This window comes from Stigmatopora nigra, chromosome 3, assembly GCF_051989575.1.
Source record: "Stigmatopora nigra isolate UIUO_SnigA chromosome 3, RoL_Snig_1.1, whole genome shotgun sequence".
Classification (NCBI taxonomy): domain Eukaryota; kingdom Metazoa; phylum Chordata; class Actinopteri; order Syngnathiformes; family Syngnathidae; genus Stigmatopora; species Stigmatopora nigra.
In genome coordinates, this window is record NC_135510.1 from 6,130,376 (window position 1) to 6,157,519 (window position 27,144).

At 39.1% G+C, this 27,144-nt stretch overlaps 1 protein-coding gene across 1 annotated transcript in view; it reads right to left on the reverse strand.

The window, feature by feature from the left end:
• The window catches only part of ush2a (Usher syndrome 2A (autosomal recessive, mild)), a 130,180-nt gene that overhangs the window by 26,100 nt on the left and 76,936 nt on the right, over positions 1 to 27,144 (reverse strand). The window contains exons 55-69 of the mRNA XM_077713040.1: positions 26,669 to 26,827; positions 25,952 to 26,115; positions 25,378 to 25,587; positions 24,422 to 24,624; positions 24,246 to 24,358; positions 23,929 to 24,157; positions 23,615 to 23,783; positions 23,314 to 23,535; positions 16,535 to 16,758; positions 15,599 to 15,899; positions 13,607 to 13,804; positions 13,357 to 13,511; positions 9,875 to 10,073; positions 3,974 to 4,081; positions 2,271 to 2,454 (exon numbers count right to left, since the gene is read on the reverse strand). Coding sequence (XP_077569166.1) covers positions 2,271 to 2,454; positions 3,974 to 4,081; positions 9,875 to 10,073; positions 13,357 to 13,511; positions 13,607 to 13,804; positions 15,599 to 15,899; positions 16,535 to 16,758; positions 23,314 to 23,535; positions 23,615 to 23,783; positions 23,929 to 24,157; positions 24,246 to 24,358; positions 24,422 to 24,624; positions 25,378 to 25,587; positions 25,952 to 26,115; positions 26,669 to 26,827 — 2,838 coding nt within the window. The remainder of the gene's footprint in view (positions 1 to 2,270; positions 2,455 to 3,973; positions 4,082 to 9,874; positions 10,074 to 13,356; positions 13,512 to 13,606; positions 13,805 to 15,598; positions 15,900 to 16,534; positions 16,759 to 23,313; positions 23,536 to 23,614; positions 23,784 to 23,928; positions 24,158 to 24,245; positions 24,359 to 24,421; positions 24,625 to 25,377; positions 25,588 to 25,951; positions 26,116 to 26,668; positions 26,828 to 27,144) is intronic.

Genomic DNA, 27,144 nt, shown 5'->3' on the forward strand with positions numbered 1-27,144 from the left:
TCATAGAGCAATACTTCTTCAAACCTTGTTTGTTAAGATATTTGAACCAAAAAACACGAATTTGACCTGTATAATTTACTTCAAGCTCTATTATTTTCCTAGGTTGCTTTGTGCAATCTTTCTCGTGACATGGAAACATCTCTCTCTCTCTCTCTCCATCATCCTCATGCACTTTTCCAACGGCACCTCTACCGACACACTCGCTCATGACATCATAAGATAGATTTCCCTTTTAAGAGTGTGCGGCTGGCTGGCGCTAAAGCCTACATTAGCTGTGTAAGTGGTATGCCATTTAACATTAAAAGCCTTTAATTTGCTATAAACTCGGGCACACATGCATTAATAGGTGGCGGTGCTGGGTTATTGTTCCTGGGCTGAGCATTTTAAACAGGAGGCCATTAGCACCTTGGCAGAGGTTTAGAAGGCAGGCAGGAAAAAAGGTATTAATGGCGACTCATATGTTTATACTGGCATGGACATAAAAATATGGAGGGAAAGGGGAGAAAAAAACACTTAAAATGATGAAAAGGAGAAATGGAAAGAAGAGAGGAATTAGAGAATGAATAGGAGGACAAATTGGGATTGATTTTACTCACTAGCGGCCACTGACAGCTCTACACGTCCAAGTTACACGGGTTGACAGGAATTGGGGAGCTCATGCTGTCAAATGAGTTACAAACCTTAAAAATAAATAAAAAAATAAAATAAAATAAAAATGAAAATGGAAATTAGAATTAAAATAAAAATAAAAAACAGTGTTCGAGTGTGATTGGAGACCATCAGTAGAGTCAATTTATGTTTGTATTCACTTTAGTTTCATTCATTATGCTTCGGGTGGTTAGAACATTCATTTAGGAGTTCTGAGATCGAAGGTTCAATCCCGAGGGGTTCCAACCTTCCTGTGTGTGCATGTTCTGCCCTGCCTGTGTGGGCTTTTCTTGTGTATTCTGGTTTCCTCCTGGATCCCAAAAAACATCCAGGGTAGGAAGGTTGGACAACAAATGCAGAGCTACTGCACACATTTGGCTGGGGATAGGTTCAAGATGTTCAACTACTACTTTTTAGTTGATGTTTTCATCGACTATTGTGACTAAAAAGAAGAAACTAAACACTAAACAAAAGTTAAAAAAAACTAAAAAAAAATCAAACAATTTATGTGTGAGTGTACTATTTGTAGGCGGTTCCTTGTGGCTATGCATGCATGTGTGTTCTGTGAGGCTTGCCACGGGGAGTAGGTTAATTCTCTCGTCATCTTAGACACTTCCTGCAGTGCCCAAGGAAAGTGACAGCTAATCAACATTGTCATAAATAATCAATGGCCACTCGGAGCAGACTGGTTGGTGCACAAGCACAAAGTCATGCCTGGACACACGAGTCTGTTTAGATAATGAGGCCGCGGCTCCGGGTGTAATTCGCGGTTAGGGGGCCGAATTGGGAGAAGGAGGTGAAGGGTGGGGGGAAGGAGGAGAGAGGATGGAAAGGAATGAAGAGGATTCTTGGGAAAAAAAAGGTGCTGTGGAGTGAGGGATTCAGGACGGAGATGCCCTGTGGCAGACTGTATAGAATTAAGGAAAATTGAATGTCGTCATGATGGCGACCCATCTAGGGATAGGCTCTAGAGACTCTCATGCGGATGCACATAATAAATGAATGAATGGAAAAAAGTTTTGACTATGGTCGCCACAAGGGGAGAGCGCTTTGCAATGAAGCTATGTTGTTGTTAAACTAGTGGAAGAAGAACTGGTAGTAGTAGTTTTGCTACTTTATTGATTTTATACGTATGCTATACATATACGTATATACTTTTGTTATAATCTTGTCTGAGTTTATCTATTCATCAAAGCAAGGGTATAATTTTACAGCCTCATAAATAAAACAGCAAATCCGTCTTGGAAAAAGGCCGATTAATAAAGGTTAAATGAAAATAAACAAATACATAAAATTCTCTGCTCCACTGCTGTCTGCAAGCAAAAGTCAGAGCAGATTTCTGTTTTTGCTTTGTGCGTGTGTGTCAGGGACGAGTATGTTTGCATCATTGGCAATTCAAATATTTGCACATTAAATGGCACAAACAGACATATAGAGAGTGAAGTCCTCAGAGGGAGACACGGATAAACTGATAGCTCAGCCTTTAAAGCTGGGTCACCCCGATTAAGACGACACAAACATGCATCCAAATCTGGAATTTAATTAATGATGACGCTAAAAGTGCAGTGTTTTTTTTTTAATTTTGGAAGGTGATGTGTTTATGTTCTGACAAGCTTACGCACCTGCGGTCTGGCAATAGTCCAGCGTCGGTAAAATTCCGGCCACGGTGGTTTCCGGTAAAAATAGTGCGACCGTCTCTACGTAGTTTGTATTGGAAGATGAGTCCATTGGGCCTGGATGGCTGATCCCAGAACAGTTTCACTACAGATGTGTTGACTATCACATGTCTGGGTTTGGACCATACACCTAGAAATGGAAAGAAAGAAAGGAAAACTATGAATTGCTACAGATAAGAAAGCATTTGATCAAGCACACCTACATTCAAAAGCAACAAAATAACTACCATATTTTCATGACTATAAGGCGCACCACATTATAAGGCGCACCCTCAAAGAATGACATTTATTCCATATATAAGGCGCACTTTATTATACGGCCCATTGTATTATAAAGCGCACTGTATTATAGGGTGCACTGAATTATAAGGCGCACTGTCTATTTTAGAGAAAATTTAAGACTTTTAAGTGTGCCTTATAGTCGTGAAAATACGGTTAATTGCTATTGACCTCCAGGTATAAAGCACTCACTACTTTACAGTCACCTCTAGAGCCAGCCATTGTTGATGTCTTGGATTTTTTTGTGTAAAATCTTGCAGTGGGGGAGGAGCTATATGATGGAAGATGTTGTAAACTAAGATGGCATCTACATATTTAACAGAATTGTTTTAGTTCAGGCGTTTGTGTTTTTTTAAATATCCGACAGTGGTGGTTTGTCGTTTTTGGTTTTCTGTTTTTTTTCCCCCTCCATATATAAGGCGCACTGGATTATAAGGCGCACTGTCTGTTTTGGAGAAAATCTAAGACTTTTAAGTGCACCGTATTGTCGTGAAAATACGGTAAACTAAATATCAGTGAACTAATTGTAAAAAGTCTTTATCATGTGTATTCAATAATAAACATTGCATTACTACATTTAAAGGGCCCATGGTAGTAAAAAGTTACCCACCCGAGTTGAAGATTACTACTCTCAACTTCAGTGATGAATGATTTTAATGTCACAATAAAAGTCATGTTTGCACATGCAATGGAAAAACAGCCAAATACCATTTTTTATATGGAAATTTCACGAATTGATTTTATTTGACATTTTCGACTGTGTTATATACAAAGTGCCGTTTGTTAAAAGACGCAAGCAACCATTCGTTATGTTTCAATGACAGAAAAAGACGAGACATAATTCTCCATGAGCTCTAAAAGACAGCAAGTAAATCAAGTCAGTTCCTGAAGGATTTCTGCACTCTTTCAAAAATATTAATTTATGATATTTTCATGATGTAATTCAACTTTTTCAGCTTCCAATTAAAAATGTTTTCCAATAATCAACCCACACGCGTCGGGCGGAAAATAGGTTACCGTAAATTGCACGGTTTTAATTAATTTAAGTTGACGTGATTGATTTATTTGGCGGTGCCGTCAGTGACGAAAAGATACTGGTATAAATGGAGGGAGGGGCTTAAGGGGATTAACGAGCTATCGACGGCAGCACAAAAAGCAGAATAGAAGGGTATATAACTAGATCAAAATTCATTTTGAAATATTCAAAATTCATTAAATGTTGTGTCAGTGTAGTAGAAAATCGCCATTAAAAATGTGTGTAAAATGGGATGAGAAAGTAGTATGCATAGTAAACATTTTGTTTTTACTTTTTCCATCTTTATGACTCTACATGGAAACTTATTGGTGGGGGTGTGTGTATGTGTCTATACCTGTGGGAGAGGCTTGTAAAGTGCGTCCTGTAGAAGGTGAACTGGCACCGCATCCCACAGCTGTGCAAGCCACCAGCACAAAAGTGTAGTCTGTGAAAGGCTGTAAACCTACAGGGCATAAAGAGGATGATTAATATGTATAATACACCATGTCATGCATATATTCTTCTTAAAATTGTACTCTTTACAGGACCAGTGACCATTTTTGGTCATTAAAAAGCTAATATATTTGTTGGCTACAACATTATTGGATTTCTATAACATAACACTTATTTACTATGTATGTATCTTTGTAATAGAATACATTAGAGAGAAATACATTAATTCACAAGTTAAGAAAATGGTAATCAATACAATATCAATACAATGAAAAATATAGTTACAGAACCAAGTAACACTCTGGAGGTGATTTATTTTATTATATTTTTTAAATGTATTGTTGCCTGCCATTGACAACAATGGAAGTCCCCTTCATTCAAAGTAGAAAACTGGCTTTTTAAAATTCTTAATAAATGTATATGAACAAATAAAAAAGAATGCAGTTTTCCCAACATGTATTGTTGGAGCTGCTATCCCCACCCTTCATTCTTGCCACTCTCAACGGATGGATCCATATCTGTCTGTGCTAAATTATGCATGCCATAACTCAATAATGAAACAATGTAAAGACGGGCAGCTGCGGCACTGACACGCAATGGAAGCGGTCCGACGCGGTAATGTCATCAGCTTTTGATCTATGATAATTATGATACCTTGGTATGCGTTTAGGCTACGGCATCCTGACATGATTTATTTATGGGCTACCTTGCTATGCAGTCTTAAAGAAATCACAAAGCCACTTGAGTGGATCTTTAAGTGCAGGTTTGATTTATTTGTGGCCAAATCTAAGGGCATTTTTTTAAATTTCAGGAAATACACTTGAAAAATTGCACTCTTTTAGTACTTTCTAGTTCCTGATACACAAGGGTAAAGTGAAAACTAAAGCAAATGCAAATGCTTCAAGGTGTGATGGGACTTGACTGAATGTTTTATGGCTATTCACTTAGCAGGCAAGCGCATACAACAGCTTGCAAATCAAATTGACGACAAACCAAAAGACGTAAAACAGTTTTACTTCAAATGATGAGTCCGACAATACGTGGTGGCAACTGCGGGAAGATCCGCACTTGAAGTATGTATATTACATAGGTGATACATTTTCATATCAAGCAATAAATAATATGGATAGGCCAGAAAATGTGAATGTATTCTTTATTCCTAGGTGGTTAGAATATCTCATAATGCTAAAATATCAAACATTGAATTATTGGAAAATTAAGCCATTTTAATGTCATAATTTAGTCAATGATCCAAGTCTCCTAATGCAGGTTTCCCCATAGTCTGTGTTTAGATGCTAGCTAGAGAGACCCTACTGTGTGTGTCAGCTGAGAGTGCTACTCAACCGGGGCAGACACATGGGACACGGATACGCACACAATAACACATACTATGTAAAATGCACAACAGAGAGCATCACCACAGTTCCCAACATCGCTCTCCACTGCTTAACATGCCTCGTGGCGGGCCCTCTTCCTTAATTAACCCTTTGTGGGGAATTTATTTAAACCCAGACCAGTCCGCTGCCAGACCTCCCAGTCAAAACGGATTGAACGCCTAGTGCTGTTAACGGCATTAAATAAAGACCTTTTGTTGTAGTCTGTTGTTGTCAATGGGCAAGCGATGAAGTACAAATTGACAAACATTGAATTAAATGTATATATCCTTTAGTTTTAATGAACTTTTGATTCATTTATGTATTCATATTTAAAAATCATATAGTTAATGATAAAAATGCTGTAAAATTTGTTCATCTGTGTGTGTGTTCTCACAACTGGTTGTGTTTTAAATAAAGAAAATATTTCTTTTGGCCATGTTCCACCATTTAACAGTGTAAATAAGGATGTATGCGCATATTGTAGCATTGTATATGTCTACTATTTGTAACGACGTAGCGAGACACTGAATATAACAGTCAATATAGTCAATAAAAAAATGCAAAGAAGATGAAGAGGGGATTGAATGATGGCCAAAATGTAAATATAAGTCACACCGTTTATAACGTAATGCAAGGAAAAAATATAGAGAACAGAATAATATACTAAATTTAACCAACTTTAATCTTTAAATTGACTAGGTTAATTCCATGCCTTCTACTGAATGCACACAGATGAGCGACCAATATCACTGTGCCTAAAGAGGGCAGTGTTGTTCTGTTAGTGAATCACTTAGTGTGTGTGTGTGTGTGTGTGTGTGTGTGTGTGTGTATACTTGGGAGAAATGAATATAGAGATGAGAGAGTGCACGTACATGCGCTCATACATTCCGCGTGTGCTTATATGCCTGATTATGGAAAGGGAGAGGAAGCTTCAATCATTTTAACAGTGATCACTAGCAAGTGAAAAACAGGTGGAGGACATTGTGATGCCAGCCGAACAAGACAAAACTGTCATTCCAATGCGTGTGTGTGTGTGTGTGTGTGTGTACATGGCAGAGAAAGAGAGTGATTCAGAACTTTGACAGTATAGGATGTATAATTAAGACAAACCCCCCCAAAAAAGAAAAAAAAACTGGTGGCATTTTTAACTTATTTTCTGCATGCCTGTGTTTGTTGTGACGGCAATCAAAGTAACAGAACCAAAATGGAATTTTATTGACAGTTTGCCATTGCTTGTTTGCGTCAGGGAATATGATAAGATGATGGGGTCAACTGTCACCGGAAACACGGCGCAAGGAGACGCGGCCTGCCGACGTGACAGCAAAGGCGTCGTCAATGGAGGGACGAGGGAAAGGACAAATGTATGTAAATGCTCGATTTGGATGGAAGTAATAGCAAGAAGGTGAAATTGATGGAATGATGAGGGAAGGAGAAAAAGGAGGGAGGGAGGGAGGGAGGAAGGAGGAGGGCTGCTTTGATAACACCTCGTCTAAATAATTAAGAGTTTGACTTCCTATCTGTGGTTTTCGAATGTATCACCAATGGAATTCTGGGATCAGATTCACATACGCACACAGGAATGAATACACATGAGAAGGGGAAGAACAAAACAGAATCTATATATTCATATACTCCAATAAAAAATTCTAAAAAATAAAACCAACCTTGCAGTATGTTTTATGGTTATGATGCATGATTTGATGCAAATGTTGGGTTGAATTTGAGGTGTATGCAAGGAATAATATAATAATTGCATAGCATTAGTGAATACAACTTTTCAAGGTCACTATTTATTTTCCCTTTACTGTACATGTGCGGTAAAATAAGACGTATCTATGCCTTCTGACATGTTAAAAATGTATTTTTTCCTTTTATATATATAAGTATGCAGAATGCAAATATCTTAATTGTTTTCATTTTATGTTTTTTTAATGTGTGCAATTGGGCTTTTTAGGACTTGGAATAAATGTTATTATTTTCACAAATAGTTTTCAAAAGAATGGTTTGAACTGTAGCATAACATAATGAATGCTAGGATATATAACATATTTTCATATCATTAAAAAAACTTGAGTGTGATTTTTGTTAATTTTGTTTGGAATAAATGTTATTTTTTTTCAAAAATAGTAACATGTTTTAAAAAGAATGATCTTATTTTTAATGATTTGAACTGTAGCATAACATAATGAATGCTAGGATATATAACATATTTTCATATCATTAAAAAAACTGTTGAGTGTAATTTTTGTAAATTTTGTTTGGAATAAATGTTATTTTTTTCAAAAATAGTAACATGTTTTAAAAAGAATGGTCTTATTTTTAATGATTTGAACTGTAGCATAACATAATGAATGCTAGGATATAGAACATATATTCATATAATTAAAAAAAAAAAATGAACAAATGAATGCACAGCCTATGAAGAGAGCAAGAAAAATAAACCTGCCAGTCATGAGATTCCATTTTGTTTTGCATATATATCTGACAATGATTGGATAGGACTACCACATGAAAGGAAAAGTTCCCAACTGCTCCCATCTACGTTCACACACTTGACTCATTTACGCACGCGCCAATCAGAGTGCACAAGACGGCCAGTGTTGAGAGAGAGGGGGGAAAAAAAAGATAGAAAGCATGAATAAATAAAAGAACATACTCTATTCCCTGCCGTTGTGAATTAATAATGAGCCTACAAAAGGCCAATTAAACACATGATTAATGCCATAATCTATATAATTGCAGGCAATCATTCATCGCAAGCTAATGATGGCAATGCTTAATATCGATTCACATGGGGTACCTTTGAACAGCAGTGCTTCATTTTGTCTATTAAGTGTCATCATTCCAAACAGCTAAAAATGCTATTAATAAAGGGCCTATTTGTTGCTTTTCCTGAAGCAAATCATTGATCAACACAGGGAAGAAAGATGTATTTGATTTAAAAAAAATACACTAAAATGATTTTTCCCCCCTATGTGGGTATTTATTGTTTATTTCAGTTTTATTAGTAATGAATGTTATTGATAATTTAAAATATGTATTATGTGTCTTATTTTTTTGTAATATGCTGCAATTGAAGGAGAGAACATCTTTTATAAATGTTCCGAATTGATATTGTAAGTCCTAAAAAGTCCAGATTTATAAAAGAGACAAAACAATGTAGAGTGATGCAAAAATAAATCTAAATAACAAATAAAATAATTAAATTTTGTCAAAAATGACTGTATATTAAAGAGTGTCCTGATTCCTCTATTTGAACAGACAACTACTGAAGGGGTTATTTTATTGAAAACAATCTATTTAGCAATAAAGTTAATGAATTTTTAACTTTGCTCATGATACGTGAAAATGCCACTTTTTCTATGCAACGAGAAATGAAGAAAATGCTTTTTAACTGTGGATGATTTTGAAATATTGGCTTTGCTTCACACACGCCCAAATGCAACACCCTTCCCAACAAATAAAATAACACACACCCTGAACAATCACCATGGGAATAGAGTGGTGACTGCCGGGAAAGCTGATGCTTGCACAGAGCTTTGGTGAGAAAGTTTAACTTTTAAAAGTTAATTTTAAAATGTGGCCATGACTTTATGAATTCAGTTTACATGACTGAAGAGGTTGACCTGATGGCCGAGTGCTTAGCGCCTCGCTCTCACAGTTCTGAGGTTAGGCATCACTATGTGGAATTTGCATGTCCTCCCCGGGCTTGCGTGGGTTTTCTCCGGGTACTCCGGTTTCTCCCTCACATCCTCAAAACATGCATGATAGCCTGCTTTGAACTAAATTGCCTAAATAGCTGGCCATCGATTCAGGGTTTCCCCTGCTCGGTGGCCATATTTAGCTAGGATAGGCTCCAGCACCCCGGGCGGTTAGGAAAATGAATGAATGACTAAAGTGTTCAAGCATTTTTCTCCCGTATAAAGCTTTTCTCCATGTTCATCAAGAGTTGAGTGTTATTTCCGGATTGTGTTACTGCGTTTTTGTTCGTTCGAGCTTTGTGTTCATATATAGTCGGGTTGTTGTAAGAGGTTGTGCAAGATTGTGGCGGAAATCAGATGTATATTCAGTCATTAGATGGCTTTTGGCAAAGAAGCAGACATACATAAATGCATGGCAAATATAATAGAGGGGAGAGGGAGGACTGGGGAGGGGAGGAGTTGACGGACAAGGAGACGGTTTTGAGATGACAAAGGAAAGAAGGGAAGATGGAAGAGTATTAAGGGGAGTGACGAGAGGGGGGAAGTTTGTTTTTGCGGGGGGCAAGGTGAAGGTAGGAAAAGAGGCTAAAGAAAACAAATTGGTGAGAGGGTGGCTACAAAAGGATGATGATCAAGGAAGGAAGTGACAGAAAAGCAGCAAAACAAGCCAAACCGTAAAAAAATAACATAAAATGAACGGCAAGAATATGATTAACTGTTTCTTACCAGTCGCCGTATAATTCCCGGGTGCTTGTGTTTGTGTACATATGGTGCCAACACCGGTCTGGTTCAGGTGATACCACTGCACTCTTCCGTTGGGACTTGCGGGTCGGACCCAGCTCATGTGAAGAGAGAAGGGGCTCAAAGCTCTTATCGCTGGAGACTGCACCCCCTCTGGGACTCCTTGAACTGTAACTGCCACCATCTGAGCACGGGACATGCATGTGGCAAAGAAAATATACACATTTTTGATTAACATGTGCGTGTACAGTTGGTGCTCAGATGATGTGATGTACATATATATGTTAATAAAACTGAACGCATCACAAGGTGACATATATGTTGACAAAATACTGTTCCAAAAAAGTACTTTTAAGTATACAACAAGATAAACTTATTAATGGGATGGACAGCTATGCAAACGAAACATCGAAATTAATCATAACCTTTATTAGGGCAATTGATTATTTTTGGTAGTTGCATAATAACAAAAAAGAACTCTATCCCAATAATAACATTTAATAAAAAGTTCATTATGAATGATTACTGCATTTTAATTCCATTGTTTTTATATATTTTTTTAATCAATACGAAAAAATGCACACTAATTGTAGTGCCAAAAAGCCTTTTAAAATTTTTTGATCATTTTTTTAGCTTGTTTGACGTCCAGTTCATGTAAAATGGGAGGGCCATTGACGACACAAGACGTTCAATCTATTTTAACTGGGAGGATTTATAGTTCCCAGTTAAAATGGCTTGGGAATCTAGTGTGTTCAATGACAAATACATTTGTTAAATGGGCCCACTGTAAAGGATTAATATACAGTAGGTCAGTCGTACAGGAAAAATGAACGGCTTCTTTTTAGGCCTGCAAAGGATGATGCAGTCACGACCGGCGGAGGAAAGTGAGAGCGTAGAGTCGCTGAGCAATCTGCTGCTCACGGCAACGGGGATATCCTGCCTTAATAGACTGTCACGGACGCTTCCCCCACCTGTCCCGCACAATGCTATGCAATTAGAACACTGCTACTATGGCTAAAGAGACGCTCGGGCGCTCACCCACAAACACACATAGGTAGAAGCGAGGTGGGAAAAAAAGTCGTAATAAAGTCTTAACATTGTGATGAAACTGGATGTAAAGCTCTTGAAATATATGATGGAAATGTGTTGACCCATTTAAGCATTGATTGGTGAGGAATTGGCAACCAAAGAAATAAAATGTACTGAGGCTATAAAAATAACAGTAAAATAAATGCTTTAAAAAAAGCATCATGATTTATAGTTTAACAGATGAATTTTAATTATTTTTTAATTCTAATCTTTTACACAACTCATGCTTTTCACTCCTTCTTAATTTAGACATTACCCTGAAATACAATGATTTAAATCACTTTTTTTTTACATTTGTATTACCAATTTTTGGTTGTGTATGTATTTTCAAACCCTCTTACTTAAACAAATTGAGAACATGATCAATTTGTTCTACTGAATTTTGCCTCATTTAGTTTATGTCCAGTACTTAATTCAGTTTTTGGTCTCTGATAACATATCAACACTGACTGGTCAAAATCTGACCCAAGCTCTGTCATTTATTATTTTGTCAACATGTGGTTAACACAATACCAGTGTCCACAAGAAGAACAACAACAATCTGAATGGTGACTTAACTGGCCTCAATAATTAATATGCCTAGTCAAAAATACACATTTTGACTAGTTCACATGATGAGTTATATTAATTATTTTCATGGTAAAAACTAAAATAATCGAAAGCTCACCTTGAGAGAAATACTGCAAGCAAATGGTACCAATTTGCTTGAATGGCCTTGTTTTTAGATATTTTTACTGTATAATTGTTAGTATAAATAGGTGCTGGGTAAAAAAAAGAAATACAATGAAATTAAAACCAATGTAAAGAATGATGGTCACCACAGAGACAGACACAAGAGTTCCGATAGTGGACAGGGCATGAATGAGAGAGGAGAAAAAGCAGCAAACGTGAGGACAACAGATGGCAGAGGCTGACGTTCTCATCACAGGAAAGACAGCAGACAAATAGCAGAGGCAACAGGACAAGAGCATCTGAAGACAAAGGTGGACCAATCGCTCTTCCAACCTCTCTAAGTGACCAACCGTATTAGATCAGCACCTTCTGTTTTCGCGATAGGTGTGCACTTGTGTGTGTGTGTGTGTTTTTTTTTCTGCGTGTCTGCTGGTCGGCGTTCGGCCGTGTGTGCCGATGCCAGGTAATTGCAGTGGTGTATTGGGTTAGCCCACCTTGTTCCATAATTGGGACTGTTTGGCCAATTTTCACTGGTGTACAAACTAATCCAAGTCACTCCCTTTTCACTCTCTGCTGGGACTCTGTGTTGGGTTTCAAGTTTTGTTTGAGTGCGTGCGTGTGTGTGTGTGTGTGTGTGTGTGTGTGTGTGTGTCTGTGTGTGTGTGTCTGTGTGTGTGGTGGCCAAAGATTTAGATGGTTTAACTGAGCTTGCTTGCTTACTGGGGGTGGATAAAGGGCGGACATATTATGCCTGGGGGGTTAGAATAGGTTTCTGTATGTAGTAGTGGAATGGTTATTATTCATGTTGATGTTTCGAAGAATATTGCATTATTATGTTGTTTTGGAAACATGCTGTTATTTCATTTTCTGAACCCCTAAAATGCATGTGCTAAGACTGCAATTAAGGTGAATCCCATTTGTGGTGTCTTGATAATCGTGTTCATGCTGAAGGTGACAGCATTCGTGAATATAGCAAGGTTGACATTTGCAAAACTACATCACTCCAATACATTCACAATAAATAAATAAATATTTGCACTCATTAATTTACTGTTGACTTAAAATGTCAATCCTAAAATACTGGACAATGGATTAATGAAACATGTTGCTTAACCTATGGTGCTTATGTGTCCATTAATGTTATTATTCTTCAAATTCTACATTTATTGTCAACATAAATTTGCCTTTAATTCACCTAGAAAACAAAGTTAACATTCCCAAATGTTCCCAAGAACCATCGTTCTACTCCTTCCACCCCTCCTGGTCACGCACGGGCCCTTTTACATAACTTATTGCCAAACAATAATACACGTCCAATCAGCTATAAAAGCAAGACAGACACTTTTCAACAGGAGCTTTCATCTGCGCTAAGCCGGCGAAATTAATTGTTGTGTTGATATCAGCTCAGCTACAGCTCGAGAGATAGCAAAGGGGAGTTACTGTGTGAAGCTATTATGGATGCTATCACAAACATCAGGTGGACTCAGCAAATCCACAGATTCACATACCGAGAGAGAGAGAGCTCAGGAGCAGCATGATGTTCTGACACGAAAACGGCAAAAGACCCATAAACTGGAAAAAACCTACCCTAATAGAACCAAACTTTCAAATAACATACATGAACCCTATTTTTGAGTATAGCAAGGTCAAAATGAGGATTCTACTAATTACATGGCACAAATTTATCGACCAAAACACAGTCTTACCTTTCTGCTATCAGTACATCCAGCACTGTTGCAAGCGCGTAACTGGTAACTGAATTCCTGGAAAGGGGTGATCAATCCCATGTCTGTGAAACTCTTCTCATCACCACGGTAACGCTCTTGTCCATCACGCAGTATCACATAGTGGCTTATGATGCCTGACAGAAAGAGAAAACAATGTCAGAAAAGTTAAACGCGATCAATAGAAGCCTACTTAAATGATAATGGTGCCAATTATCTGCATGACGCATACCATTAGGTCTAGCAGGGGCTTGCCAGTGCCACTGAATGGTGTCATTCCGTTCACCAAGGCGTCTCCATCGAGGGGGAAGCACTCCCCATGGTTTCTCTCCAGCGGTGGTCACTAGGCTAACATTACTGGAGGCTCGGCTGAAGCTGTTCCAGCCTGTCACTTTGTACTCGTATGTGGTGAAGGGCTCCAAATTCAAATCTATAGAAAGTGCAATGAATGCAATATTAAAAAGCATTTTCATCTCTGGAACACAGAATCTGGTTCCTGCTGGTATAAAGGTTGTCTATGCTTGTTTATAGCTGCATATAATTGTTTGATCACATTGGCAGAGTGCATTTAACGGACTGGAAATCGCACCCAAGGATGGGTAAATCCAAAACTTGATAAGTTTGATAAATTCTGAGTTTTCCGTGATGTTTGCGAACAAATAAAATGTGCCAAGTTAATCTGAGTTTCCCCCAATTGTCAAGCCATACTAAGTTTTCATAATTTTCAGTGGTGTAAACTATGGTGGGGATCAAATTTTCAGATTTCAGAATTTCTCACCCAATTCCTTCTTAATCAACTCATTGCGTTATGGTTAATGTTTTCCGAATACAGTCACTAGTGGTATAAAGCAGCATTTCATATCTTGAATACATTGATTGAAATGTCCTTCTCATGTGGCTAATTATGAAAAAAACTACTAGAAATCATGCTAAATATGATCTAATACAGTATTACAGATTGAAAACTACACTATAATGACAGTACCAAAAAAATCTAGCATAACCAGACCTATTGTGTGCTAAAGTATAATAGTGAGAGCGTTTTAATGTGCTGGCTCTAAATATTATGAGGTTAAAATAACAGCAGTTCAATTTGTGTAAACCACTAAGGGAGTGTCGCCAACAGCAGCAGACATTACATGATCGCATAACAAATAGTAAATGCACTGGTCGACAAGCAGTAAACGCGAGTCAGTGACTGGGGCCTTGTTATAGCCCTTCTGCTGGGGCACACATACAAGAGAAGTACATATAAATACCAATGTACTTGCCCACTCTCATACACATATGTGACATGCCTTTTAAGAGGGCTAAGGGACTGCTGCTGTAAATGAAAGCATGTTTTAAGCACCAATCTGGGACTATTGTCTTTACTACTGTGAAAGCCTAGCCTGCAAAAAACACACATGCAGTGACATGAACATGCAAATGGAACAAAAAGGTGTAACACTATAAACATACACTGGCCTCAAATCTATTTATGTATTTGATTAAGATGTGACAATGGCATGTGCATATTTATAGCACTGCTTTCTTCTGGTGTGTGGGGATACAGTAGTTCATGCTTTTACCTTGAGGAAGTATAGCATGATAGCTAGTGTGTGTGTATGTGAGCATGGGCAACATCTGGTGTATGGCGGGTGGTGACAGCTTTATGTGCCTCTGCCCAGATGGTGTCACAGCATCGCCTAGAAACTTATCTTAACCACTTCATGCACACAAGCACAAACAGACAAAGCGACACAATGAAGCAAAATGTTTTTTGCAGATTTTGCCCATCTTTTTTTAAATGAGAGGAAAATATCCCATTTCAGGCTATTTTGGTTGGTCCTTTTTGCTTGCTCATGCTAACAGTTTGATTATCGTGAATATGTGGCTGACTTGATCGAATTGTAAAATGTATTGTTTAAATTTCAACTATTCTCTGATAAGTGTTAGGGAGTGGGTGTGCCAATGGGCTAGGTTTTTATGATTATTTTAATTTTATTTTCGGCTTGTTGACCAATTTTACGCTTAAAACAGTGGAAAAAATAAAATTTCTGTACATGGTCACCTTTAAATCAATCGCACACTACCCCAACTCTACCCCGAAAACAAGTGTCCCAACCCAGCTGACTAAAAATTAGAAAACACTCAAATTGTCTTTTGGTTGAGGTTCAAAATGTACAATAAAAAGGACAATAATAGCAAATTGCTATTGACACAAACTGATAAAGTACAGTACCTGTGTATGTGAATTTTCTGGCATTACCACTGTATATCACTTCTTCGTGGGATGGGCAAAAACTCCCCTCATCACTGCCATTGCCATTTTGCAGATGACTGATGTTGTTGTGTGAGGAGGATGCTGGGATGAGTACTTGAGATGTGGCGTGGATTGTAGGCGAGGATGTAACGGAGGGAGTGTCAGGATGTGCAGACAGGACCCATGTGCAGGCGGTTGTGGATGGGTCAATGTCACAGGAACCACAGTACGCCGTTAAGGAGGCGGACACAGGACACACAGTGCCCTGCAAACAGAAAGTCTGAAGAAAAAGAGACGGCTTATTGAATTTAGACATTCCTTTCCCTGAAGAAGACCATTTTGTTCTCCGAGTGCACTATGGAAGGTCTATTAAGGGCTTTTTAGGATACGGTTTGAGTTGAAGAACCCACCCAAACAGGGCTGAGATTGTGACCTCAGGCCTTTAACGGGTCAAAACCCATTGATTTTGAACCTCACAATTATTCCCCAATACAAGACAGAAGTTCTCCCCAGAATTGTAAAATCTGCTAAAATTTAAACATTCAATCCATTGTTTACTTGTATCACATGCGTAATAACCAAGTGTCCAAAAACCTTTGCTACTTCAGTTCAGCAAGGGGTACGTTTGAGTGAGGTATGTGATACGAGGACCTTAATGACATCATTAGAGCTAATGGGTTGCTACCCTTTGTCCTCTTGTGCACTCGCCATAGTGTGTCTGCGTGTCATGCTGACTTAAGAACCAACTGACACCAATGACCTGAAATGATGAATGGAAGCTGGACCGGCCTCCAACTTCAGGAGACTATTTCTCCTCTAACTGGGATGGACTGTTGGTCCAGCCATCGCCCAGACGAATGCAAGACTTTTACGCACCAGAGATGATTTTTTGTGGAACAAAAATACATCACAAACCTCAATGGAAAGGCCTGGCGTAGGCCTGCTGGCACACACGTGCCGTTGAGGATCAAAACCAACGCCGCTGCAGCATTCTTGTTCTTGAAGAATAACCTTTGACCCACAGCACTGGAGTTTAACTGTTGTGTTGCCCAACGGATGCATTGTTGGAACTCCATCACCGCCCACACAGCAAAGAGATGTAGAGGAGTTGATGTAATCTTGACCGCAGCAGGAAAAACCTGCATTCACAGAAATACAGACATATTATTTATACAATAACACAACAATATTTGTTAGCAGTTAAAGGAAATTGAAAAGCCCCTAGAAGAAGTGAGACCAAGTTTTTCAGTGTTAAATCCCAGCATATCTGAACTGCTTGCTCACAAAACCAATCAAGAACCACTACTCTATACAGTACTTAGTTGAGAAGTCAACATTAGAAGCAGATAACAGTTCTCTCAAATGTAAGGCATATTAATTGCTAAAATGTTCCCATTTTTTTCATGATGAATATGAATCCAAACAATTTTAACATGACTTTTTTTGCAGGAAAAACAAGTGTGACATTGCTGCACATTCGCTAAAGGTGAGGTCGTGGATGTGAGGGTGAAACAAAAGTCAAAGAGAGCTGAAAGATGGTAAAGCATCTCTCCCGTGGCCCTAGTAATTACGCAGGTTGAGGCAATCAGGTTAGTGAGACATCAACACAGCTTATCTGAAGGGATTGTCATGCTTTGGCCTTTCAGTGGATTAGGGCCATAATATTGTCCTGCTATAAGACTGAGTCAGCAAGTCACCTGCTGTGAGGATGCATTGGAAATTGAAATGAGCAAAGCACAGAACGACTTAAATGATCTATTCCTGTGCTTAGGGAAACAAGGACAAATTGTATTTCAACCAGATTCAGATAGTGGAAAGCTTCTCATTCGAAATCAGGCTGGGTAAAACTATAAGAACCTCTGGCCTCTGGGTCTTTGGTGATTATACAGCTTCTGGTTAAAATAATGCAACCTTCATGAGGTATTTAGGAAGTGTATCCTAACAGTTGATGACATGCTGATCCGTGGCGTCGTCCGCCTCCAGCTGCGAAGCTCATTTTATTTGACAGCAGACATTAAACACATTAAAGTCATTGCTTTGTGTCAGGGTCTTGTCCTCTAATGGGACCGCAGCTAGTTGCAGCATGATAAATAACTTCATGTCTAATGTCATTTTTACACAGTCTTTTTGAGCTGAAGTGAACTTTTTCCGTTGAAATTATATCTCAAGGTAAACCACCACTTGAAAATCTCAAAATTTGAGACTCTGAATATATATTAACAAAATAAAGCAATTGTCATCAAAATTTTACACTCCAAAAAATGTATTTCAATATATATTTTCTTTTACATCAGTCTTACATTGCCAAAAGTTGAAGTCTGTGGACCTGAACAACTTCCAGTTAATGAAAAAATACTAGACAAATTTTAATCCTGCAATTTTACAACTTTTTGTCCCCCACACTACTTCCATTTCCTAATATTACGCAAAAAACAATTTTGTTTTCAGACTTTACGTCACCCAAAAATGAAACCAGTGTAACCAAACGTCCATGTGACCATAAAATACCCTTAATTTTGTAATGTAGCAATTTTTGATATGATTTTAATTTTGTTTTACAAAATACTACTTAATTGTCATCATAATACAACTTTTAACATTACAATTCTTCTCCGAGTTCCTCCATCAATGTTAACGCCTTATGCCAACGAAATCCTTCAAAGCCACTGTATTACCGCAAACGATCAGGTAAAGAATCTCCGGTCTCTTGCCGCATCGGCGTGTATTGTAACCCTTGCTTGCTTGTGTGACAGCACAATATGCGGGGCCGCGTTTGTGATTGTGTGACATAAAGGCAGTGTGACGGCCGGTAACTCACTTATCGGCGGCAGCTGTTGCAGAGCAGAGGCTCGCCGGCCAATTCCCTCAGCGCCTTACTTCAGCTTCAATGACGGGCAAATAAACAGCTCAACACTTTTCCAAATAGCTTTTCTATACTCATCGCTTGTCCCCTCGCCATCCTCACCTTTACTCCCGCCTTTCTTCTCAACGCTGTCATGGAGTGACTATGGACCTATTGCCAGATATCAACAGGGGGGCACATAATCATTAGACTAACTAGGAAATTTATAGCCTCCAAGGTGTGTGATGTATCTGACTGGGCATCCTCTGATTGATAGTATATGTATCATAAAGGTAGCTGAACAAAACAATCAGGTTCCTACAAGAAGGTCAGCATAAGGGAAAATTATGCAAACCTTATGAAGGGCATTGGATATGTAAGAAAAACATGTCATAACTTCATCAAAATTGAAGATAGTATTTCTGTTCCATAGTGCAAAGTACTGTCATAAACAACCAAGCTAGTACTGCTGACCAAAACTCAATCTGTGCATGCACTTACTATTTGACATTACTGCAACATTTTCCAATTTGGGCCTAATTTGACAAGCAAGTAAGCATGTCTTTTCAGGATGTAAAGGTTTTTTTATTAGAAAGTATGTGTATTCTTTCTACTTGAGAGGATGATATTCGATTTTAAAAATTCTTTTTTTTTGTCTGTATCTGTACCAAAGGCCTCATCAAAGTAAGTTTTGTTGAAAAGGCCATTATGTCTGCCAATTCTAAGATGAATTGACTAATTGGCAACTACTTAATAATTCAATGAATTAACTAAAACTTTGACATCGTATATCTATAGACAATGTTAAAATATGGGGAATATTTGATAGTTTTCATTCAAATTTTTCAATTTAATTTTTGATTAAAAGGGGGGAAATAGTATGTAATCTAAAAATATTTATAATTTGTTTTAAATATTCCAATTATTTTAGATACATTATATTTCATCAATGAGTAAATATTTTTATTTACCTATTTTAATAAACAAAAAAATGAAGACAGCTATTATTTTTCCAAATAAAAAGGATGTTTTCTTTCTCTGTATTTGACAAGGAAAGAAACATCTTTGATGCAGGCCTAGGTGTGAAATCTAGAAGTTTCATTTAAAATGTAATATTAACTAAAGGGCATTAAATCGATGCAAATATTGTATTTTTGCAGGACACGACCTAAAACACAGCAGATCTCATCAGTACATACAGTATGTAGGCAACCACTCTTTGTCTATTGCGCTTCTAAACTGCAGTTTCATATTGTACTCATTTAAACAAAAATCCAATCCCAGCCTTTTGCAAGCATTATCTGTGTTATCATTTTAACATACAGCTTGTGCTTTGTCCTCCGCATTGTGTGTATTTGTGTTGATGTTGACAACGATTTATCACACACACCTCTTGTTTTCTCTGTTGCATCGCAGAACGCTTGGGCCCTAATCTTCAGGTTTACGTTGGATTTGCATACATTCATTAACAGCGTCGGGAGCGCTGCATCAACACAAGGTGCTTAGACAACGCAAATTATTATTAGGGTTTCAGTCATTCCGCTTAATGATAAGTCAATATTTAGCCCAGCCAATGAACTACTGATAAAAATGTGTGTTGTGGATTAGGGTTATCCGGGCTCTCTTAGAGACTAAAACCCCTCTACAACTTTGAACAAATCAAACACTTTAAAATATACCTGAATATATTACAATGGCTTTGGTGGAGCAGGTGAGAAAATATAGAAACAAACTAGTGCAAAACATTATTTGATAGATTTAAAAAGGTCATCACAGATAAGTGATGCTATCATTTCTCATTGCCTGTTAACTTTTTATCATGTTAACTTCACAAAACCGGCTTTCCACATTATTTTCTATTCTAATGAACAGCAGACTCCAAGTATGAAATATTATTGTGATTTACAATAGACTCAATGTTTAAATATCAAAAAAGTCTTCGTTATGATTTACACTTTTCTAAAAGAAAAAAATATAAAAATAAGTGAAACTAAAAGGGGCGAACCAGACCAAAAATACCGGGTTTAGTGTCCTCAACTGCAATTCCAGCTGACAACCTCTGGATTTATCATCAGCAGCCATTAAACCCCATGCAATAGAAAATTCATCATCATAAGTACATTAACAGAGAGAGAAATGTCTCCCCGTGTTCAAAGAGCACTTTATCTTAAAAGAAATCAGCCAGACGCCGCTGTTTGGAATCCACTACTGTTGGCCCTTTGCTACCCATCAATGATGAGGGGGATTTTGGCAATGATTTGCATAGGCAGGCAGGCAGGCAGGCAGGCGTGGGTACACACACCAACTGATGCATTCATTCAAATTTGTGTCTTTTGGCACTAAGGATAATTAAAAAAAAGTTGATTTCTGGGCATAAAGTAGCATGAAACTATTTCAACATATTCCAAAGATGCAGAAACAAATAGTCAAAGTATATAGAAGCATGCATGCAGATGCTTGCATCTGCTTTCCCAACTCTACTCGGCTCAGACTGAGCAAGCTTAACTACTAGGATAATTTCCCCCCCAGCAAATGGCCAGTGTGCCCTTGAAAAACATATTTGATTATTACTTTTTCTCCCCTCCTCTTTTTTTCTTCTTTTCGCATCATCACAGCCATTTTCATCACACGCTCTGATGATGGCACGGCAAGGCGCGTTAAGATAACACCCCGCCACCGCCAGGCTTTTAACACTTAAACGGTGAAAAGGGATATTCAGATTCGTCCTTGAACGTTTGGATGGGGCCTGCTGGGCTGGGACGGAAGAAGGAAAGGGAGAGAGGAAGGAAGGGAGTCGGTGAAGGAGTTAAAGAAATGCTTACAATTTTTGGAAAGGGGAAGACGTGAACTTGGCAGGGGGGGGTTAATTTATGGTGGCATGAACACACTGAGAAATGGGTAAGGTGGGGGCTGAAGGGTCAGCTTATGAGCGTAAAGCATTAAGTGTAATTGGGAAAGGGAAATGATTAGTAGCGCTCACGCTGCGGTGAATACTTTGAGGGTGGGAGTCAAGGAGCAATGGGAGGCCAAAGACCCCACTAATGTGTCTTAAAACATCATCTCACCGGGACATTTAGAATCCAAACTCAGGGGGAAGATGAAGATGTTAAAAGTTGGTCTTGAACTTGCACGGACGGCACAGTATAACAAAAATATTTTGGACAACTTGTATAAACATTAACAAAGAAACATTGTGAGGAAAGATAAGAAATGGATGCCTGTAAGTCTAATTCACAATCCTGCATTTCCCAGTATTGAGCATCTCTGTGTGTGCACATGTGCATGCAGGCCAGCGTATCTGTTGCCAGACGGCTGTCTCCTGGCATTGGCGTTCCCCTGCAGCGCGTCTGTATGGTTGTTGACAGTGTGGACGGTAATGTGTGATAGATCGCACTTCAGGGACCCCGTAATCACATCAGCCTAACCTAGTCTATCAGCTGGGCACAATGGGATACCCTTCACTCCTCCTTAAATGTGCCCCATCAAGTTCTTCTCTTGCACTTTTGTGGCTTGGATTGGCAATCAGCCGGGAATATTTTCATACATAATTTTAAATAGCTTTTGAAGACTTCACTTTGTTTTTTTTTATTCAGCATTACATTTCAAAATATCGGATTCTTTGTAATATGGGACACATTCCCAAACTTTTCCGTCAGATATTTCCCGTCTTTAGCCTGTTATTCTTTTATTATATATTATTTGTGTGACTTACTATTATAATACATCTCATATTACAATTTTATAAGCTATTCTTAAAAAAAGACTGAAATTATTATTTATTTATTACAGTGAATTGGTGATACAACTTGTTTATGGCCGTTTATCTTATGTTTGGGAGTGTCTTGAAGCAGACGTTTGGGGTCGAAGTCCCATTGCGGGCCCCAGCCACCCCCACACCAAGCCGCACCCGGCAAATAGCCCTTAGCCTTGCTAACGCCACTAGCTCCACGATCCATCATACCATATGCTCTCAATGGGGAAGCTAACGCTAATGACGGATGAGTTGCTGGAAATCGAGAGGGAGGGGAGAGAGTAGGAAGAAAAGATGGTTAGATGAGGGCGGAGGAACCAAAGGCCAAAGGATAGAAGGGGAGGGTTGAGCAAGTGAAAACATAAATAAGCAAACTTGGTGTTTAAAATCCAACAAAATACAGCATCTAACTTTAAAAATGTGATTTACAAAGACAATAAGCTGTGAAAAGTGTGAGCGAAAATGACAAAGGTTTGAAAACCTAAAAAAAAGTGACAATTCAACATTTTCCATGCTCGTAAAGAACCACAGGCCTGCACATATGGGGCCATTGTTCATTTGTGATGAATAGAATCCATGTGACTGTCTCTGGCACTCAACGTTAAGTGAACCCCACAGAGCGCACCCTGTTGACTCTATGTGTGCGCACTTGGGTAATATCTATGTGGCTGAAATTGTCTGCGCTGTCAGGGTGCGAGAATGTGTGTGTTATTTCTCCTGCTGCGTTCTTGGCAATACCCTCAACTGAGCCATCCAGAGTGTGTTTCATCATCATCTGCCATGACGAAGATGTCCAATGACACACACATTCACCTATACCACACACACACATTTACATACCCAAACGCACACACACACCGTCCCATCTGTGCCATGCTTTCCGGGTGCTTTGGGACGCCACAGGAGGAAAGAAAGGGAAATGACCCCGCGTTCCTGCACCATGTGTCTACCTCTACCCGCGACGCTCAATTCTTTTCTGTCATTTTCCCTACTCTACTCCCCCCCCCCCCTTTCCAAGTTCAATTAAAAATACAGAGGGAGCATTTCTGTTGTGGGTCAGCACAGAAAGAAACACTTGTATAGACAACAACTTTTTCCCACCTGGAATGTAGGCATGCACTTGTCCCTGGTTAGCACCACCGCAGCAGACCAGCTTTTCATCTACAATGTAGCCTCCGCAACACTGAGCTCCGTAGCCGTCGTGGAGGCGACCACTGCAGCACAGCTGTCCGCCTGTGGTGGCGTAGGGAGCGCCCCCGCAGCAGCTGTCCCCCGGCCCTACTGAGACACGGCCCTGCGAGTGGTCGGGGCAGCAATATTCATCTAGAAAGACAAGGTCGGATGAAGGGAATTGCTGTGAAGACAAAAGTAGAAAAGAACAAATCCCTTAGAAGACACTCACCAGATTTTAGGTGAATGTAGTATCCTCCGCAGCAATGGTGGTGTGGGAGACGTGGCAAGAGATTACCGTTGCAGCAGACTGGATTGGTGGAATTGGTAAAGTTCAGATAGTTTCCTGCACAACAGTAATGATGCTGAAGTTTGTGGTACAAAGTCCCATTGCAGCAAATCTGGTAAAAAAATAATTGCAAAATTAATTTAACTACAGTGTCTTCTGGGCTGTTCCATTGGAGCTGAAACTTCTGAAAAAGGGACTGACTGAATGGACTTGCTTAAAAAAGAAAAACAAGGCAAAATAAAACATGATTAAATCACCTGTTGGTCAGGGTGGAAGCATGATGTCCCACACATGCGATGAGCAGATGGACACTGCAAGTAGGAGCATCTTAAAATGTTGTTACTTCCATTTTCTGACTTTTTCCATACATAGGGCGAGATTCCCATTGACCAAGAGACACATGGACCAAAGGTCCGTCTTAAGACCTCATAACCCTTCATAATGCCGTTTGGTCGGTTGGGAGGCGACCATTCCAACTTGACAACCCTGAGCGCAGACAAAAATGGTGAAGAAGAAGGTGATGTGTGGCTCTACTTCAGTCAAACTCTTTCAACTTAAAATATACTAACACCACCTTGAACTGAGTACTTCCACACGTGGTGGGGCCATGTCAGCCGGTACATCCTCCACAGTCGTCGTCTCAGTGATGTTACTTCGGGCGCATGCATATACAGTGCAAACCTCCACCTGAAATTTACACAATCACATGAAGAAATGCAAATTGCACTCCTTTTGTGTCAGTATTTTTACCTGAATGCTGTAAACCGTTAAAGGCAACAATTGCTTGAGCAGGTAGGACCCCGAAGTGTTGTCTACGCTGACGTGTAAGCGGTCATCGACGTAAACCTGGTAACCAGTAATGACTCCATTGGGTTGTAGCGGAGGTGACCAGAGAACACGGACAGTGCTGCTGTTAACTGGAACCACTTCTGGGGCGGACATTCCATCTGGTTCTGACGATTAGCATGTGCAAAAGTATGAGACTTGATCATCAGAATAAGTCTAGTCAAATAAAGGACAGAATACTGAAACATCATTTCTAACATCTTCACACAACATTTCTCAATGTTATCATAAACCAAGCTCCAAGTTGCCCACCTACTTCCCAAAGTTGGCTGGGATAGGCTCCAGCACCCCCTCGACCCTGGTGAGGATAAACAAAACGGAAAACTAATGAATGCATATTACACCAATATGAGAGAAAAACTGTGTCAGTGTTATTCTGTGTACTAGTTCTAAACCACTGACCAAGACCCCAATACTAAAGAAGGGTGTTGGTAAACGTAATTTTATTGATTGTTCTTCTCAAATGTATAGACCATAACCTTGACAGAAAGCAAGCGTAATAGTAGCTGGATTGCCATGTTTGTTGTATGGTTGGTTGTGTACTTTGTGTGTTATGTATGGCTTTGCGCTGCTGACAAGCTTTTTACAACACCTTAAATCTGCCTCGCATGCACACTCTGTATTGATTTCATGCCTGGCTACATGTATTTAACATCTCCCGTGAAGCACTGAGACACAGTGAAATGCACATTAACAGAGACACTTAGCAAAAGTGTATTGAATTTACACACTCCATGCAATAGTACCACTCACATTAACACTTGTAAACAGCATAACTTTAACATACAAACACATGCAAACGAATAATTAAGTCTTGAGAGCATTATTTATTATCAATCAACGTGGATAAATTCACATACCTCCATCCAGCGTAGTTACATTAACGATCGACTTTGTTGTATTATGTGCACCATTAGACACGTGTAATGACACGGTGTGGGTGGTCCGAGGCCAGAGTTCAGTCACGACGGTGGAGAGTATTTTCTTGGGAAAGACCAGGTTTTGTCTCGAATTAGCAGAGACAATTGTGAGAAAATATGACTCCACTTCACCTTGCAGGCTGTGCAATGCTGAGGAAAGAGAACTTGGTGAAAATGATAATTCAATCATTTATTTCTGCTTTGTAATCATATTGGGTTTTGCCCAGAGACTACACACAACATTAGGTACAAAAGCACGATAAAAGAGCTGCTCATATAATTTAATAATAATAATCGGACACAGGCTTTGTCGTCATCAATGACTCAAAAAAGCCTAATGGTCATCATACCCAGAAACTGGAGTTGTCAATGACACCCAATAATTTAAATATTGATATGGTTTGACTGACTTAGTAGAAAGGATAACTACAATTAAACTGAATTAATAAGACGTCCCTCGTTTAGAGCGAGAAAGCGTAATGGATTGTAATGTTTACGTTAGGGTTATTCTTACATGGTGGCGTCCAGTTGGCGTAAAGCGCTGTGTGGTTTACAGCATATGCAGACAGAGACGGACCTTGGAGAGGGATTCCAGCCATGGTGACCGCAGAGACAATCTCTCCTGAAGTAAAGCCCATGTCATTGCGGACCACTAACTGATATTGGTAGTGGGTGAATCTGGTAAAAGGTGATGGCAGTATGTTCAAAATTAGGAATGAACAGATACTGACAGAGTAACAAACCCTATCAAACATGACATGTTAAGGGAAAACAAATAGGCGGTTGCGTGATGAAAAGTATGATTTCAATCATCATACGACAATTTGAATTCTAGAATTGGTAGGATTTTCACAAAGACGTCATTTGAGCAATTCAGTCAATTAGTGTACTTTGAAATTAATATATTTAACATTATATAAGGAATTTTAAATTATTTTAATTATTTGCGCTGATAAGTGAAGACTATGCCACTTGCTTACTAGTTTCAACATAGAAGGTAAGTCCAAAAATAACACGCGGCCTGAGGCAAAAAAATAAATAAAAATCTTGTACCAAGTGACAAAGTGAGATTAGAGTGATGTTGTGTGAAAAAACAATTTAATTCTTTGGAATATTTGCTTAATGTATCTTTGAGCGGCATTAAAAAGATCGGCATCAGCCGCAGCTCGCCGATCGGCTCTGCACACACGGCTGGTTGCGTTTGCTCTAGAGCTCATTTCAGTAATCTCACCTGCTTAGGCCTTTATCTTGGTAGAACAATTTGGTGCCGGAGTAAACATGGAGCCAGCGATGGAGATCTTCCGAAGGGTTATGGAATTGGGCTGTTACTATGGGGACCACCGGGGTGACGGCCAGCGGCTGGTGGCGTTTACGTCGCAGCAACTCATATCTAAAGGGAACATTTGAATAAAGCAAGCACTTGCAGGATTAGGTGTTGAGAAATGCCTTCATAAACAACACATTTACAGCTTTGCTTTGAACACTACTGCCAACACGTACAAAGGAATCCCTAACTTTTACGCAAATTTCCGTCCTTATCACTAATTTCCACTTCTTGTTTTCAGTGTTCTCAATTCATTCATGTCCACTAGAGCTCATCCCTCCCTCCTTCTGCTGTGTTTTTCTGCAGGGTTTGTGTTTTCCTCTCCCCACAGTGATGCTAATTTCTTCTGTAATCAGAAAAGAAGGGCTTAATGCCACCTTTTA